Here is an 18,723-nt window from a genome sequence, read left to right on the forward strand (position 1 = left end):
GACCTTTTTTCCTAATCTTCCTGATTTGCTCCCATCAGTGAATTTTTTGATTCAGGTACTGTATTTCTTAGCTCTAGAATTTTCATTTGGTTCTTTTTAAAGTTTCCATTTCTCTTCTTTTTGAGTTATTAAGTCTTTGAACATATTTATAATATGAATTTTTAAGTACTTATCTGCCAATTCTATCATCCCTGCCATTTCTGACTCTGCTTCTATTGACTGATTTTTCTCCTGGTTACAGGACACATTTTTTCCTGCTTCTTTCCACGTCTCATAATTTTTTATTGAAAGTTGGACACTATGAACGTTAAGAGTGTGGGACGTTTGCATTTTGTCATCATCTTTTAGATAATATTGGGCTTTGTTCTGGCAGTCAGTTAATTTACATGTGGATCAGTTTGATCCTTTCAAGACTCCGTTTAAAACTTTATTAAGAATTAAGGCAGTCTTGGGCTTCCCTGGTGGCGCAGTGGTTGAGAATCTGCCTGCCAATGCAGGGGACACGGGTTTGAGCCCTGGTCTGGGAAGATCCCACATGCCGCGGAGCAACTAGGCCTGTGAGCCACAACTACTGAGCCTGTGCGTCTGGAGCCTGTGCTCCACAACAAGAGAGGCCGCGACAGTGAGAGGCCCACGCACTGTGATGAAGAGTGGCCCCCGCTCGTCGCAACTAGAGAAAGCCCTCGCGCAGAAACGAAGACCCAACACAGCCAAAAATAAATCAATAAATTTATTTATAAAAAAAAAGAATTAAGGCAGTCTTTAATCTAGGGCTAGTTTAGCCTTGCTCCTAAGATACGGCCTTTCCAGAGTTACTAGTAAATGTCCTGGATGCTTCAACTACTGGGGAGCTATGAACTAGAGTTTTGGCCAGAACTTTAGTTTATAGCTCCCCAGTAGTTGTTCTTTGACCAGACTCGTGAGATCCCACAAGAGGCACACACAGCTTAGTATACAACAGAAGATTAAAAGGCATCTTTCTAGAGTTCATTCTCAGTATAGCTCCCTCCTCTCCATACTTAATTTTGCTAATTTCAGTTGCTGAATTTCAGTTCCCCCAACTCTGATCTGTGTCTCCCAGGTCAGTGAGACTGCTATGCTCCCCTTGGGAAACCCTGGAAGAAAGCTGAAGTGATAGTAGGTCTCAGCTCATTTGTTGCCCTTCTCTCAGGGCTCATAGTCCCCTACTGCCTGTTTTTCAATGTCTGCAAACAGTTTCTTATATTTTGTGCAGTTTTCCAGTCATTTATGATAGAAGGGCTAATCTGGATATAGTTACCCTGTCCTGGAAGTTGCCTATGGGAGTCTTGTAAGCAATACATATTTTGATTTTAATGAAAGAATGGCTTACTTTTCCATGTCTACAAGAATAACTTAAAATCTAAGCACTCCATTTATTTATTATGAAAACACAGTTTGGAGCTTGGCAGGAGGCAAGGGAAACAGATTTTTCCAATCATTTATCCAGCTGAGAAATCTTCACACAGATTTCTTCAGTAGGAAACAATCTCTGCCCTTACCCTCTTCTCAATTCGGATCTCTTCTGATGTTACAATCAAGGAAAAAAAAAAAAAAGAATTTGAGGAAATGGTAATCAAAATCTAGGAAAATGTGCTGAATTGGGCGATTGGGATTGACATGTATACACTGATGTGTATAAAATTGATGCCTAATAAGAACCTGCAGTATAAACAAACAAACAAACAAAACAACTAATACTAAACTTTAAAAAAAAAAAATCTAGGAAAATGTAAATGTCTGCAAACTTTCCATTATACCTACATAACTGTTTTGTTATTATGGGTCTATAAGGCCCAAGTCAACAATTAAGTGAAAATTTAATAGTAAAAAGAAGGCTTCTCCAAGGAGGAAAAGAAGATGATACCCCCGAAATGTTTTCTACTCTAACAGATATCAATATTCCAATCAACACAAGGAAATTCTTTCTCGTTTATTAGTAAGTCCTAGGGAAAAATGAAGAAAGTTTACACAGAATGTAAGAAAACCCACTGAGTGTCTCAGTACCAGCCAATCTTCTTCATAAACACAGACATTCTTGTATGTCATGCAGTGAGCAAACATGCCTCCAACAGCCCCCATGAGCAACTGTAGTACCTGATAATGAATATGGGAAGGTTTTTATCATCCGTCTAGGGCTCAGAGTAGAACTGCCTGCCTCCTAAATTCAGAATGTTGACCCTTCCAGAGACCACACACTGTACTAAAACACCTCTTTTCCAGGAACTACAGAGACAAGCACACTGGTCCCATCTACCATATGCTGAGGGTACACAGAATAGTAGGTTAAGAACAAGATGCTGGGTTTGCCTTTTCACTACAACTTTGAGAAGTTCTCCAATGTGCCTCCATATCTCTTTGTTAGAGCCTCACTTGTTCTTGGCTGATTCCAAATTCTAAAAGCAACTTTCATTTTATATTTTTAATTTTGTTGATGTGGACCATTTTTTTTAATTGAAGGAAACTTTTTTATTTTATTCTTTTTTAAAAAAATTTATTTAATGTATTATTTTTTTGCTGCGTTGGGTCTTCATTGCTGCATGCAAGGCCTTCTCTAGTTGTGGCGAGCGGGGGCTACTCTTCGTTGCGGTGCATGGGCTTCTCATTGTGGTGGCTTCTCTTTGTTGCGGAGCATGGGCTCTAGGTGCGCGGGCTTCAGTAGTTGTGGCATGCGGGCCCAGTAGTTGCGGCTCGCAGGCTCTAGAGCGCAGGCTCAGTAATTGTGGCGCATGGGCTTAGTTGCTCTGCGGCATGTGGGATCATCCCGGACCAGAGCTCAAACCCACGTCCCCTGCAATGGCAGGCGGATTCTTAACCACTGCACTACGAGGGAGGTCCCATGATGTGGACCATTTTTAAAGTCTTTATTGAATTTGTTGCAATATTGCTTCTGTTTTATGTTTTTTTGGCCGCAAACCATGTGGGATCTTAGCTCCCCAACCAGGGATCGAACTTGCACCCCCTGTGTTGAAGGGCGAAGTCTTAACCACTGGACCACCAGGGAAGTCCCTAGAAGCAACTTTTAAATGTTCAGTGTAGTTCAGGCAGAGTGAGAGAAAGAGCCACTGAGCACTGACTGTAGCCCCTGGACAGAAGCTGCCGGACTGCTGGAGGATGCAGGTGGGAGCATAACTAGGCATGTCCAGTGCAAACGTCAGGTGTCAGTTAATAATGACCAGGTCAGTCAACGGGACACATGCTGAGTTGGCTCCCACAGGCTAAGTTCTCAGGGGTCTGGCCAATGTTATCCAGCCGCAGCAACTGTTCCCTGAAACACAGTGATGGCCTATTTCACAGCAGATCACAGCTTGAGGTTACTGTAAACCAAACTGGGTCAGAGAACCTGAGAATGCAGTCTGGCATTCGATGATGCAAGCTGGCCCCACGCTTACAGTGTTTCTCCACCTTTATCCTGTGGCACACGCCAGGTCTCTCTTTCCCTCCCACACACTTGGAAAAACTGAGGTGGTCCCCCTGTTGCCTAGAACCCATCTCTCAGCAGCTCCCTTGTTTTGGAAGAAGATGATAAATAAATCAAAATGCACTAAGCGGCACTTCCACAGGCACTCGCCTCCCTCACTGAACGTGCACCTCATCAATCACACTATTGTCTGCTTGAAAGGCGAGCCTTGTAAATGTCATATCCACTCAGGCCCAAGGAGAGGCGCATCCAAATGCAGCAAGGAGTTTTAATTGGATAGTGTAATTAAACTAAAAAACCCCAGCAGACTCCCTTTGACAGGATAGATGAAGACCCCTTTTAATAGGGCTAGGAAACATATCTGTTAAAAGGACGAGGCACTGCCTGCTCCTGACTGTGCTCCAGAGTACTCTGATGAAAAGGCAATTCAATAACTGGGGCAGTTAATATGTTAGGGTCTGTTGTGTTCTGTAATCGAGCAGTACTTACCGTATTTGATCTGGAACTTATGAAATAAGTCCTTGTCAGAGAATAAAAACACAACATAGCTTGCCCACCTGATGTCTGAAGTGCCTGGACCCCCTGGGAATCGACAGAACCTGAGGATGTGAGTATAAATGCCAGCGCCTTATGAGGCATAGAGTATGCCAGCATGGCCATGGACACTCACCCACCCACCCACCTTGGGGTGCAGCTCTTTCACCCAGTGGTAGCTGAATGCTCACCCTCATTTCCCTCTCACACATTCTCACGAGCATCTACAGAATATGACAAAATTCCTGGGTCCCTCTCCTCTAGGAACTGGAATACCTGTCACGTCAACGTGTGTGTGTGTGTGTGTGTGTGTGTGTGTGTGTGTGTTTTCTCTGCTAGAATTACCCCTGTCAAGTAGGCAGAAATCAGGTGGTCAGAGGATTCAGTGTATGGGCTGTGATGTGCCCAAGTTGATTTTAGTACAAAACCTGAGTCCTTTTCCCAGTCTCCCTGCTCTCCTTTGTTGGGAGAAGTGGGGGGGAGGGGGGGGGGATACACACACTGGCACATTCACAGATGCACACACAGACACACACACACACGCTAGAGGCCTGCAGCTCCACAAACAAGGTAACAAAATTAGTGAGAACAAATGAAGAAGTTCGTGCCTGCACTGGATTGTCTTATAAGCAGACCATAACAATCCCTTTCAGATGGAATGTTAGTGTCCCAAGGTCAAGGTCAGGGAACCCAGCATCTGGATGGATCAAGACAGCCTCTAAGCTGGGGCTCAGGTGGGGTGCGGAGGCAAGGTTTCAGACTCCCCCATGGAAAGCTTTCCAAAAACAGACACTTTGCTTTATTTACAAAAACCTCCAAGTCAGTTTGCCTGGGCCCTCAGACTGATCTTTCTTTTCTAAGAATGGTGAAGGGTTTGTTTGATGACTGCTTTTACTCCTCCATAACGCCTCCTTGGAGCTCTGTTTGCAAATCTTTGAACACTCTTTAATACTGGTCTTTCACCATGAGTTGATAAACCCATTAAGAACATATAAGTGAATGCTTATGATCTATGAAAACTGGATACTGAATTAAACCATCAAATACCTTTAGGTTTAAATGCAAACGACATAAAAGCATTTCGGCCATCAATTTGGCTATCACTTCTAGCCAGTATGAATTCTGCTGGAAAAGCTATTTTCGTGCAGATGTGGAATTCAATGGGAAAGACTGACTCGTGTACCAACATCAATCAAAATGTCGACTTCCCTGGCAGCTCTCAACAGTAAGGCAGGTTCAAAGGTCACAGGATAAAGAAAAAGCCAAGCTCTGGTTCAGATCTAATATCTCCTCGGTAGAAGTCTTGCAAAAGTACCCCCTTCTGTATTAGCCCTGCTTTCATTAATCTTCTTGCCATCTTCTTTAACTAGTCATGCAGAACCGCTCGATAGCAAGACGTATAATGGGGAAGGCCCTGTGCCTATTACCACGTTAACATTCTCTTAAGCCCCAGTGCAACAATGGAACGGGAAGGCAAAGGAAATCTGCAACTGCAGGGTGCAGTGCAGGCAATTCAATTACAGCCTGGGCTTACCTATGTCCTTCTGACCTATAAAACACAAGAGGCCTTTGTGTCTAACTGGCTCGGCCATTAAGGTTGCTGAAGATCACAACAATGCTGGTCTTTTCTATTTAAGCTAAATCAATGTGGACAAATCATTATTCAGTAGCTTTAATTTAATTAGTAAATTAAATACACTACTTTACAGATCTTGTCAAGTACTTATGAAAAGAAAGATTCATTTAAGTGGGAGGTCACCAATAAACCCAGCTAATTTAACTCATAACCTTAACTGAATCTCATCTCAAATATCCAGCAGGTTCTATTCACGAGGGCTTAACAGTCTCCTGCAGTTGTGGTTAACTCACAATCTCAAAGAGTTCCTGCCCTGAATCCAAACAGTGTTTTGGACCAAAAAACCAAACAAACAATCCCCCACCAACACAACCAGCATCAACAGAATCTGATTTCCTTTAAATTATACTATTGCAAGAGAATGTAATCAGGTTACCTCTATTATGTTACTTCCTTAAGATTTTAGATCATCTATACTTAATTGAGATACAGAGCTCTTTTCAGCTATAAAGACGACAGCTACTTTATTAAAGTTTAAATATGATTTCTTAATGATAGGCTGCTTCCTTTAAAGACTCTAAACCTGCACGACCTTCTTATGATAAAACCAGACCTGCCACGCTTAAGTCTGGTACTTTATTTAAATACAGCCCAAGAGTCCCCGACGGGTGCTAATTTCACAGAAAGGTCCCCTTCTTTTGTTTCAGTGTTGGAATTTGAGGCCAATACTTAAAAAAAGTGTCCACTGCATTTAAAGCCTACATCTAGACCTGTATAAGGATGGAGAATTATTTCTGAGACAATTTAACCATGGTCGTTTCTGATGGAAACATTCTCCTATATGATGTACACATCTTTGTTCAGTTAAAATGAAATTAGAATTAATTCATCTTTTAGAGGTTTGTGACATCCTTCAAACAGCAAAAGATATCCTAAGGAGTGGCAAAATCAGACTTAGAAATCACTGATTTGAATAATAATGGCAGCGTACAGCTTTTTTTTTTTTTTTTTTAATCTAGAAAGGCAGAATGTGTTCTTAATTTCTCAGGGCTGTTGACACACTGATTTTCTCAACTAACTTTTGTAAGAGTCCATATTTATATGTACAATTTTTTTTAAAGGCATGTATCTATTTAGTCATTAAGTTCCAGGTCTTAAACACTCACAGGGACAGAGCAATAAATCTTCCCTATGAGAACATGGCCTATGAGGTAGAAGTTAGGGGAAGGAAAGAGAGCCATAGAATTGCTATTTATGGAGTATGGCTTCAGAGTCTGGGTCTTTCTGATTCCACAATATAAGTAATTATGTGTTTCACTGCAGGCGCTCTAATGCTCAGTCCCTTTGCCAAGTCAGCTATTCACATACTTTTTGGATACAGCATCAATTAAACTTGAGTTGTGTTCTTTATGACGACCAAATTAATGGTTTGACAGCGGCTTTTTCAATAAACACTGCAAACTGGCCATATTCGAGGTTTTAAAAACCGTTTCTTTTCTGTTCAAAATTCTGACAAACATGTCTCAAGTAAGACTGGGGACAACTTCATTATCCTCCCAACACTTAGTGCCTTTTTGTAAAGAAGGCTGTTTAATAACATGTCTGCTCTGTTTTCACAACTAAATTATTCCAGTTGGTCACACGTTCCAGTCTTCGGCAAGACACTTGTGTTATGAGAGATAAAGACATGAAAAAGGAAATATACTGCAGAAATCAAAAACCTTATCTACTTCTAGACTCTCTCTCTTTGCCATAATTCGTTTAAGAAGGCCCCAAGAATAATTTTTGATGTAAACTCAGCTACAAACATACATCACTATGCTGATAAAAATCACAGGCTAAACTTATGAAATATAGTGACTTTCATTTCTTTAGTGCTGTTAAAATAACTTTTTTCTAAGGTTCAACAGACACAAAAGATAAAAAGGGTTACCATTAATCCTTTAAAAAAAGAAGAAGAAGAAGAAGCCCCATAGATTAATTCTGTGGTCTGATGATGTTCTTGAAGATGAACTCTTTAGATTAAGTCAATGAATTAATTTGATGAAGATACTGGAAATCATAAAAAAAAAAAAAATAACAGCATCAAGCTGATTCATTTAATACATCTTTGTTTTGGGCACTTTACAGCATAAATTATGTTGAATAACTTTCGGTTTCTCAATTCTGGCCTCCTTAAGCTCTATTTCAAGACATTCACTGAGGACAACCCTGCAGGCACTGTGCTAGGGAACGAAAATACAGAAACCAGTCTCTGGTCAATGAGTTCAGCATGGAGGCGGGGGTGGGAGACAGGGTCAGACCGCAAGTAAACACAGCACAGTGTGTGAGCTGCTTTACCAGAGGTGTGTGCAAACGCCTGGGGGCAAACGTACAGAGAGAGCCTGACACTGGAGCTGGATCTTGAAAAATGAGTGGGCCGGGAGTGAGGAAACGGAGGTGTCCATGAATTAAAGAGAGGGTCAGGGTGGAGGAGTATTCCTGGCAGTGGGAACAGCAGAAGCACAAAATTCAAGGTGTGTTCGTGTGCCAGTAGTTCACAGTGACCACAGCTCAAGTTCAGGATGAGAAATTACGGGCTATGAGCTTGGAGGAGTCAAGGTCTGTAAAGGCTATGCTGAGGAGTCTGAATTTTATTCTGTGAGCCTGCAACTTTCAAACATTTTTTGAAAACAGCAAAATCCTTTTTATCAATTGACTTTTTAAGCGCAGAATCCCCAAATTGGTACACACACACACCCCAGCCCCTGAGAACACAGAGCTTTGAGGGACAAGGTCTGAAAGTGCTGTGGTGGGGATGGGGACTCAGGAAGTATCTTACTGGGGCAGGCAGTGTGCCTCTCTGTTCAGGAAAGGGTCATAGTTCTAGATCTCTGGGGCCAGAGTGAGAGAGGGGGAAACCTCTATAAAACCTACATGTGCAGTTTTTACACAGAACCGTTCAGTAGGTCTAAGAATACGACAAAAGACTCTCCTGCTCCACTGTCAATACAGTCATATTGAAATGGTGGGGCCCACATCTGCTCTGGATCCCTAATGCTTGGAACTTGGCCTCGCTCTCACAGATGTGTGATAATTACATTACTTTTTGACTGAATGACCTTAGAGGCAACAGAAAGGTGGTAGCTGTGCATCTGTTTCATTCCCTCCTAGGTTGCGTGTGTTACATCCTTTACCGTTTGGTGCCTGAATCACAGCCCTCCTGGACACAGTGAGTGTCTTGGTGTGAATGTAAAGGAAATCTGAATCCTATTTCTAGCTCTTTCTCTAACCTCTCCACTCCAGTTTATCCCCCTATGCAATGTGTAAGTGATTGCCTTTCATTTCTCAGAGACATGGAGAATTTATAAAATGTTACTTTTCAAAGCATTCTGAGTTTTTGGGAAGAAAGATGCTAGAACAATGAAATATTTACTGGTTGACTGGTTGGAGTGAGAGGAATTAGGAAGAAGATGTTTATCTAAAGGCAGATGGAATCTGGCTGCCTTGGGGCAAGGGCCCAAGAGTAGCAGGCGATTTTCTCACCACTCCTTCTGGCAGCCATCTTGCCTCTGCAAGCCATCGAGGACTCACTGGGATGACAGGAATGGTGGGAAGCGGGGTGGGCATGGCTTTACTCCTTTCCCCTGCACCACTATGTTCTCCCTTCTTGCTAAGCTGTAGGCTAATGAGTTGAAAAGAGGAGACCATGTAGCCCAGCACTGCTGGATTTGACAAAACAATTAAATACCCAACCATAAATGAGGCCAAGTGGCGTATGTGCCCAGTCCGCAGGCCGAGTTTTTGTTCTTTAGGCCCCTGTTTAATCAGTTTCATCTCAAAAACTTGAGCCATATTATAGACACTTGCTGGCCTTTAGATTTCTTACTGTTCCTTTTAAGTATGTCATTCCTTATATTTGTTCCCCAATTTAGCAGACACTGGAATAAAGGGGATTAACACAAATTGGGTGCTTAGGTCATACTCCAAGTTACTAAATCGGAACCTACTGGGGTGGGTCCTGGGTGGCTGCGTTCTAAATAGGCTCTGCAGGCAGTGCTGGTAACGCACTGGATTTGAGAACCACTGTCTTATAGCCTTCTCCAGGCAACTAACAAATCCTTTCTTCCATGGAGGAATATCACTGCCATCTGTGTCCTTTCTGCCTCTTGATGGGACTGAAGCCCTAAAAATGATTAATCTAAAGGCTACACTCAATTACTTAACTGCAAAAACATAATATGCTAAAATATACACCCACACTATATCTACTTTGATAATTTAAACACAGGAGTGCCAACCCAGCAGTGATCGCTTCTGCAGGACCAGGCAGGAGTTTAATTACGAGCTGGTAGGTCATGCAGCTGCCAATAATCTGGAGGGTGATGACACCTCTGGCATGATGGATATCTAAGTCTAGTCTTCAGCCGCCACAGGAAATCCTCCAACTTCCCTCGATCTGGCAAGGAAGGAAGGCAGGTCCAGGTCTGACAGGTCCAGTACCCCAAACGGGAAGGGGAAGGGAGCACAAAGTGAAATGAGGGCTCTGGTGAGTGCAGATTCCCGTCAGGAATCTGCCCCTGTGCCCCCAGCCCTCAGCGGGGGGCTACTGAGGTCAGGAACCACTGTGAGGTTCTCTACTGCCGTCAAGACTGAACAGAACAGGGGCCCATGTCAGGCTCTGGGCACCATAATACAATCCCATTTAATTAAAAGAAATTTCTGGTAATGAATTAAACAGACCCAAGGAAAAAAGGACACAGTGGCAATATATTCTCCTGGTACCCAGCACACAGAAGGGAAGGGAGGAAGAGGGGAAGGAGACATAAATAAAAGGGACTACTCACTGGGGCTTTTTTCTTCAGCAAGGTCACAGGCACAGAGCAGGTCAGAATCGATTGAGATGGGTTTCTGCTTAATCCAAAACTTAGTGCTGGCTTTCTGATTCGTAACTGGGTCTATCTCTACTTTGTCTCCAGAGATACCTGTAAGGCCAAGGGGAGGACAAAAAAGAAGCCACAAGAAGTACAAGGTGTAAGTGATTTCAGTGTAATCATTTGACCTGTCTTATAAATCCTAAATTGCATGAACATGAGCTCTTTCTAGGGCTTTGGGGAATGCCATAGGCTTCTTAAGACAGACATAAGGAGACTCCAAATGGCACAGAAAAGCTGCACAGTCTGGTTTCCTGGGTGGGTGAGCTGGGGTCGGAGCGGGGGAGGGGGAACAACCAAAAACCATATAAAAAGGTATTAAGAAGCTTACCTCCTTAGATATAACACAGATACAATATAGAGTTTATCTACATATTGTTAATGAAATATAGTTACTATAAGATAAGGTTCATTTAAACAATTTTGATCAGTGGTCTCTGTTTTGTTTTGTTTTGTTTTGTTTTAGAAGATCTGGGTTGGACAGATAAGCTGTAACATCACCTATGCCTAAATAGCTAGGCTACCAATGAAGAGTTTCTGATCTGGAAAAATCTTGCACACTAAAAATAGGAAAAATCTCTCTCTCTTACTAAATAATTCTCTGACACTAAATAATCATCCATACTGTATTTAAAGGAAGTTACAGGAGGATCAAAGGATCCTTCACATTAAACATTCCAAGTTCAAGTCTTGGAGCCTGGCTTCAGGCTGTGGAGGTCACTGCTTCTCCACCGATGGAGAGACAGCACTGCGTGTGCACTTTATGTAACAAAGACTTTCTAACAGGAATCCAGAACATTAACTACAGGGACTTCAGGTTTCATTTTCAGAGCTGTGAAAGACATAACACACTGTGCAGTGACTGGGAGCAAAGGTGTTAGGAGAACCAAGGTGACGCCAGGGATGGAGGGTGTCCTGGGATAACTGCAGAAACGCACAGCAATTGCTCTCCTGGTATCACCAACCAGAAGGTGCCCAGCCCGACACAAAGGCTTTGGTTAGATGCTCTCTTTTTCCTTGTATTGAAAATCGAGGAATCTGTTCATGAAGTGAAACAAAACCCTTCAATATCCTTCCAGAGTGGACCCCAGATGGAATCTTAAAAGTAATTAATTTTTAGGCCACAGTTTTAAAGGTCAGGCTCAAAGTGAAAAAAAGCAAAACGAAGTAAAAATGTAAGAAATAATTAAAACAATCAAGTGTTCATACTGCAACAGAAAAGACAACCAGAATTAACATATTTCATCCTACAGATCACACTTAGAAATTTTAAAATATAATGTGAGAAAACTTAGTAGGCCGTAAGATAAGGCAGGTAAAAGAAATAGCTAAATTAAAAAACAAAAATCAAAAGAACACCATGACCACAGTCAGACCAAATTTAAAATTAAAAAAGGAAACAAACAAAATCCTAGTGATTAGTTCTGCCACACACTCCATTCATCTCTATTTTACTTTATGAATACAGAAATCCCAAATAGCCGTCAGACAAAGGCAGAAGACTGGACAGACTACGGAAGAGTCTCGCCTACTGTCTGAAGGAGATACTGCAGTTCAGTTGCTTAACCCTGGTCATTACCGTGTGGTCTTTGGAAAAGACGAACAATCGGTATTTTTTATTAATCGAACGCTGGAATTTGTCATTAGACATATTTCAGGAACACCGTATTTCAATTAGGCATAACGTCATAAGCCCAATTGACTCTGGACGTTCAGGTCTAGATGATTTCAGGAGGGTGAGAATGTATCAGGAGACCAATTTTATTACATTTCACTTAAAATAGATTACCCAGTTACACTCTTCCCTCCAATTTGGTCATTAAATGTTAAAGATCTGGACATTTCTATAGTTCCCTGAAAGAAGAAAAGTACTTACACCGTGGTTGTTGGTAGTGTTTTTTTTCCCTTCTGCTTCTTGTTTTGACATTTATAAAAGTCAAAATGAGCAGAGCAAAATAAATGTGCAGATCTCTTATGTGCAATAAACCCTGCCCCATATTCCTTTCTCAGAAAGGGAGGGGGAAAGATCATCATCAGAGAGACACGGTTTTAAAATTTTGTTCTACGGCCCTCCAACTCCTGAAGCCGTAGTCAGTCAATATTGTTAATGTAGCTTGTTAATTTGATAGGATTTGTCAGGTAACTCCACTGGAAAATTATATAAAACTGTTCCAGATGAAAAGATGATAGTGACATGAATTAAAGTGATAGAACAATAGTGGAGTATAAACCAGAAATGACACCCAAAGTGGCTGTTGATTTATTGCCGTAGTGAGTTTGGTTCTGGGCTCCCATGTATATTAGTGCTACAAATCTGGGTCCATTTAGCAGAGGGATGCGCACACATACATCACCAGCTCCTGCTCCAAGCCAAGGTCACTCCCCATTGCATCAATCTTTTCAACAGAGCCTACTTCACAAAGCAGGACTTTTGTAACCATCTCAGATATAACAGACTCTCGTCCTCTTTCATCTTTCTTTTATCATGTAAAGTATACTTTAACTTCTATTATTTTTATCTGCAAATTGTTACTGTATAGTTCATCCATTATGGGCTGTATCTCTGCATCAATTGCCTAAGCTCTGCTCGGCCACAAGAACACTTTCCCAAAGACACCCTTTCCTGGGGTTATTGTGCAGTCACTGTTCACAGAGGGGAACCCCAAGCCTGCAGTTTGGGGATGAAGACGTGGGAGACGAGCGCACTAGATTCAAGACAGGCAGGCAGCTGGAACACCGTTTAAACAAGTGGTGTGTTCCAAAAGAGATGCGTGGAAATCAGATTTCTTTCTGAATCAAATCACATTTTCCCAGTGACTTCTAGTTTCAGAGATACTTTATCTTCATTTTGGATTGATCTGTAATTGGCAGGGGCTCCCAACACTTTAGTTTTAAGTTTCTCTGCCCTGCAGGCTTTCAGTCAAGTAGTTAATGATCTGTAAAACACTCGCCTGCCTAGAGGAGTCACTATTTAAAGAAACCTGTAGGGGAATCTCTCCTGATGGGAAAAATCCTTTTGTACATTAAATAACCTCACCCTGCTCGAGATACGTGAGTCCGGCTTCTTAAAGCAGGGCACACGGCCCCACAGGACCCTATTCGCTCTTGCTGGACAAGTGGCAGCCCACTGCCGGAGCCCATTTTCCTGAGCACACCCAGACCCCACTACTGTTGAAGACAGAGTCTGTGGAATCCAGCCGGGAAGCAAACAGGAGGAGGCAGCCTGATGGAGAGGAAACCAGTTTGGAGGCTGGTGCTACAGGCCAGGTCAGGGGCAAAGAGCCGTGAAGCATTAACTGGCATCAACTATGTGCCAGAAAGGTTAGAAATCCTTTGTGTGCATTGATTCAAATCTCATAAGAACCTTATGAAGTTGGTTACTATGTTTTTCCCTATTTTATAGATGAGGAGCCTGAAACACAGGGAGGTTAAGTAACTTGCCCAAGTTTACACAGCTACAAAGTGGCAAAGCTGGAATTTGAAGACAGCCAGGTAATCTGGTTCCAGAATCTGTCCCCTCAGCCACTGCACTATTCTGCAGGAACTGTGTGAGGTGTTTTACATAACATATGCTAGGAGAGATGATGGTACTTGTCTGAGGCTGGGGATATTGATTGACTGATTGATTGATTGATTGATTTGGCTGCATTGGGTCTTCGTTGCTGCACGTGGGCTTCCTCTAGTTGCGGTGAGCAGGGGCTACTCTTTGTTGCGGTGCGTGGGCTTCTCACTGCGGTGGCTTCTCTTGTTGTAGAGCTCGGGCTCTAGGCATGCGGGCTCAGCAGTTGGGGCTCGTGGGCTCTAGAGCACAGGCTCAGTAGTTGTGGCGCACGGGCTTAGTTGCTCCGCGGCACGTGGGGTCTTCCCTGACCAGGGCTCGAACCTGTGTCCCCTGCACTGGCAGGTGGATTCTTAACCACTGCGCCACCAGGGAAGCCCAAGGCTGGGGAGCTTTTAAGTGGGAAAGCTGTGTTCATACCCAGAGCCATCTGGTTCCCAAGCATGATACTTTCTACTGCTCTGCACGGCCCCATTCAGCTAAGTCGAGAAGATGTGATAAGAAATTCTGCCCACCTAGTCTTTAGTTTCCTCTCTCAATTTTCACCAAGGAACAAATAATATTCAAATGTGCCAATAAATGTACACCTATTTTTGTTCATACATGGCAAACTGGAGCATGAAATCCTACCAGTATTCTTCTGTTTGACCACTGAGCATGGTTCTGAAAAGTTTTTGTGTAAAGTCACTGAAGGAAAGGCAGAGGCACTCCTTAAAGTGTCATTTATGCACTATTTTAAAGTAATTCAAATTATAAACATACGTCCAAGAAAACAAGGGAAGCTGGCTTTTGTTAAGTTTACATTTCTCCAACTTAAATGGCCAACAAGAGTTAATACAACCATGTCAGAATACAATACAACCATGAAAAATTATGTATAAGAAAAGCTCTGACTTGGAAAAATTCTTATGACACTAGGTGAAAAGGACAGAAAAATATTTATAGAAAAGAGATCAAAAGGATATGCTTCATATTGGTAAGAGTGGTCAAGTCAACTCTGGCCAGTGGGATTACATTCTTTTCTTTTCTATATTTTTCCAAAGTAGAAATTTCACCAAAAATAAAAACAAACATCATTTTTAAAAGTTGACTTTTGTTTGTTTGTTTCTACTTCAGAATTCAGTACTCTTTCCCAATTTTTATTTTCTATTTTATTTATTTATTTATTTTTGGCAACGCCATGTAGCTGCAGGATCTTAGTTCCCCGGCCAGGGGTTGAACCCGCGCCCCTGGCAGTGAAAGCGTGGAGTCCTAACCACTGGACTGCCAGGGAATTCCCTCCCAAGTTTTAAAATGTGAGGAAGTGAGTATGTTGAATTCTGTAACTGGTTATCATGAGAAGTGATCCTAAACTGAAGACTACTTCCACCTAGCAGTTCTCCAGTCCCTGAGGGGCTGGGCTGCTGGGAAGGGCTCCCAGGAGCTGCGTTATGCCCAAGCCGGTGCCACTCTGACAAACGGTCCCAGGGAGGCTCCACCCCAGCAGCCCAGCCGGTGAGGAGGAGGAGAGGGTGGGGGCTGGCCCGAAGCGGCCAGGGTCAGCCCCTTCCCTCGGAAACAAGGAGGCCATTTGTCTCCTTTACCAGCTCTCCTCCCCAACCCACTTATCCAAAGCCATCCGTCATGACCTTTTCATGTTCCCACTTCTGACAGCTTCCAGATACAGTGAGTCAAACTTCACTGGAAGCAAACTATCACACCAACTGTCAAAGGCAGAAAACACTGCCTGATTGCTGTCCTACATCAACGCCAGCATATAAATCCTTCCTTAACAAGACAGCTCAAAATAAACAAAAATGCAACTATAATGTATATACAACTCTCTGGGGAGACTATTTGTCCAATGCTTTAGAGTTATCACAAGGAGACCCTTGTCTGTTTTAGCTAACCGAAAGATTTCTGTAAGAGGAAATGAGCCCTGTATATCATCTTCTGCTAACACAGACTGGGTACCTACTTTGGGCAGCCCCTGCGCTGGGTCCTTTTGTGTGTAGCAACTTACTGAGAGCGCACCACATCTCTACCAGGAAGGCAGTAGCACCCCACTTTACATTTAAAGGCAGTAGTGCAGAGAGGTTAGGAACAGGGGACTTCGGAGTCACAGAGTCCTGAGTTCGGGTACCAGCTTCCCTACTTCCTAACTATGTGACTTTGGGAAGGTTGCTATAAATAGATGGTGATGATAATAAAATCCACCTCATGGGCTTGTTATGAGGATTAAGTGAAGTAAGACTTGTAAAAGTGCTTGGAATAGTGCTTAATCCATAGCTAGTGACATATACGACTACTTCTCATGACTACTGTTACCCGGAGTCAGGCACTGGGCTAAGGGATGTGATACAGACCCAGTGATGAGGGTCAGGACAGGGGAGTGAGCTCAGAGAGCCCTGGGAGGGATAGGAACAAGGGACCTGCCCGGCGCTAGTCTGGGGTGGGGGTGGGAGGTGATTCTCTCTGGGACAGGCTCTATACCCCAGTACTGGAAGCACCGGGATCCAGAACAACTGTCCACCTGGGAAGACCAATGCCCTCATCCCCACGAATCCTTGCAATAACCTCCCATCACCAAGAGGGCAAACCTCTTCCCAGCAGCCTCCACGAGTTCAATTCAACATCAGGAAGAACGTTCTTACATCTGGAAGTTGTGGAAACGTTTGTGCTAGGGAACCCCTGCCCTACAAGGTCTCCAAGTCATGAATCTGGAGATCTTGATCTCACTGGTATTATCCTGGGCAAAGTTACTTCTCCCTCGGTGAGCCTGAGTTTTCTCCTTTGTAAAATGAGGAAACAGCAGTACCAACTCCTAGGGTGTCATGAAGGTAGAATGGCCTAAGCATGTATAAAAGAGCAGAGTGCCTGGCACATAATAAAGGCTCAATTATTATCAAAATTATTATTAAAAATGACCTCAGAAAGGTGAAATGACGTACTTGACCGGGGTGAATCAAGTTAGGAAACGGCAAAGCTGGGGTTGAAGCCCAGGTCTATGGGACTAAGTCCAGTCGGTGTGTGTTCCGACACGTCAGCTGTTTCCTATATGCTTGACTCTTAGAAGGCACAGCTGCCCCACAAGGCACACTTAAAATACCCTTCTAGTAAGCTGAAACACCAGCTTGGCAAAAGCTAGGGCGTTTAACATTCCACGCCTCAGTGTATTTCCTGAGTTATTGCTTATTTGCTTGGACATCATGAGCTGTGGTTCATTCATCAATTTCCCACAACTGTGAATCCAAGACTACAAAAGCCCCACTGCTGTTAAATCCTGGAGTAGCTTTTTATACAATTCTCCAGTCCTCTTGTCTTCAGGTTACCTAGAGCCTATGAAAGCCTGGAAAAGCCCCTGGGGAGTGTCACTGAACAACTCTTTGCCAGAGTGGATTTTGCTGAATTTATACAGCCAATCGATAGCATCTACAGAGCAGGCAGGGAAGTCTTTGATACTTCTCTGAATTTACACACAGGATCAGACACAAAGGCTGTTTGGGCTTAATGAGAGATCACCTAGTCTGGGGCTTTCATTTCCCATATGAAGAAATTGAGGCTCAGGGCGGGGATGTGACTTGTCTGATGTCACCCATTAATGACAGAGCTATAACCATAATTCACATCCCATACTACCAAGCTAGGGCTTAAAAAGACCCACTTTGTCTCACTATGCATTACATTTACAGTGATCAAATGCATGGCAGTATAGGGGCTTGCCTGGTGGCGCAGTGGTTAAGAATCCGCCTGCCAGTGCAGGGGACACGGGTTCGAGCCCTGGTCTGGGAAGATCTCACATGCCGCGGAGCAACAAAGACCGTGCGCCACAAACACAGCAGTAATGCTGTGTTTCCTAAGAGAATTTATAATATCACCTGCAGAATGAGGAAAAACCTGATCGTCCCTACGCCCAGGCCCCAGTACATTGTCAGAGCTCAAGTGCCAAGGATGAGGAAGTGGTAAAAAGAATACGGAACCTTGGCAAACTCTCACGTATCCGATTCCCACTAATTCCATTATGCCAGTGGTTCTCAACTTTTTCCAATTCTTAATTCTTTCTCAGCCATCTGAGGAGCCTGACACATTGTCACGAGTAACTGTGGATTACTGAACAGGAATTCTCAAAAGGGTAGATCTGGGAGTAGAGAGGAAAGTATACAGTTAGAAAAAGCCTCTCGAGTTTCCGACATTCCCAGTCAGGGGATTTTCCCTTGACTTGATCACTGCATTAAGCATTAATGTGGTAAAGAAATTTTCTGGAGGCAGTCTTGATAGTATCTGTCCTGCTACCTCATAAATTCATTAGGATTTGATAAACTCTATTCCAAATTTTGGTTCAGAAACTGTTGTCACAATAGGGAGAGAACAATCATTTCATACTAGAATTTATTGCTAGTTTATTACTATTAACACTAGAATGCTGGGACTTCCCTGGTGGTCCAGTGGTTAAGAATCCGCCTTCCAATGCAGGGGACGCAGGTTCGATCCCTGGTTGGGGAACCAAGATCCCACGGGCTGTGGGGCAACTAAGCCCGCATGCCACAACTAGAGAGCCTGCGTGCCACAACTGGAGAGCCCATGTGCCACAACTACAGAACCCACACGCTCTGAAGCCTGCACGCCACAACTACAGAGCCCATGTGCTCTGGAGCCCACGCACCACAACTAGAGAGAAGCCTGTGCGCCACAACGAAAGACTCCGCGTGCTGCAACTAAGACC

The 18,723-nt window shown here is 43.3% G+C and overlaps 1 protein-coding gene across 3 annotated transcripts in view; it reads right to left on the reverse strand.

The window, feature by feature from the left end:
- MAPKAP1 (MAPK associated protein 1) overlaps window positions 1-18,723 on the reverse strand; it is a 236,395-nt gene that overhangs the window by 18,539 nt on the left and 199,133 nt on the right. For all 3 annotated transcript variants that reach the window (XM_059925619.1, XM_059925618.1, XM_059925617.1), the window contains one exon: window positions 10,376-10,513. In XM_059925619.1, coding sequence (XP_059781602.1) covers window positions 10,376-10,513 — 138 coding nt within the window. The remainder of the gene's footprint in view (window positions 1-10,375; window positions 10,514-18,723) is intronic.

The sequence above is a fragment of the Balaenoptera ricei genome, chromosome 6 (genome assembly GCF_028023285.1).
Source record: "Balaenoptera ricei isolate mBalRic1 chromosome 6, mBalRic1.hap2, whole genome shotgun sequence".
Taxonomy (NCBI): Eukaryota; Metazoa; Chordata; class Mammalia; order Artiodactyla; family Balaenopteridae; genus Balaenoptera; species Balaenoptera ricei.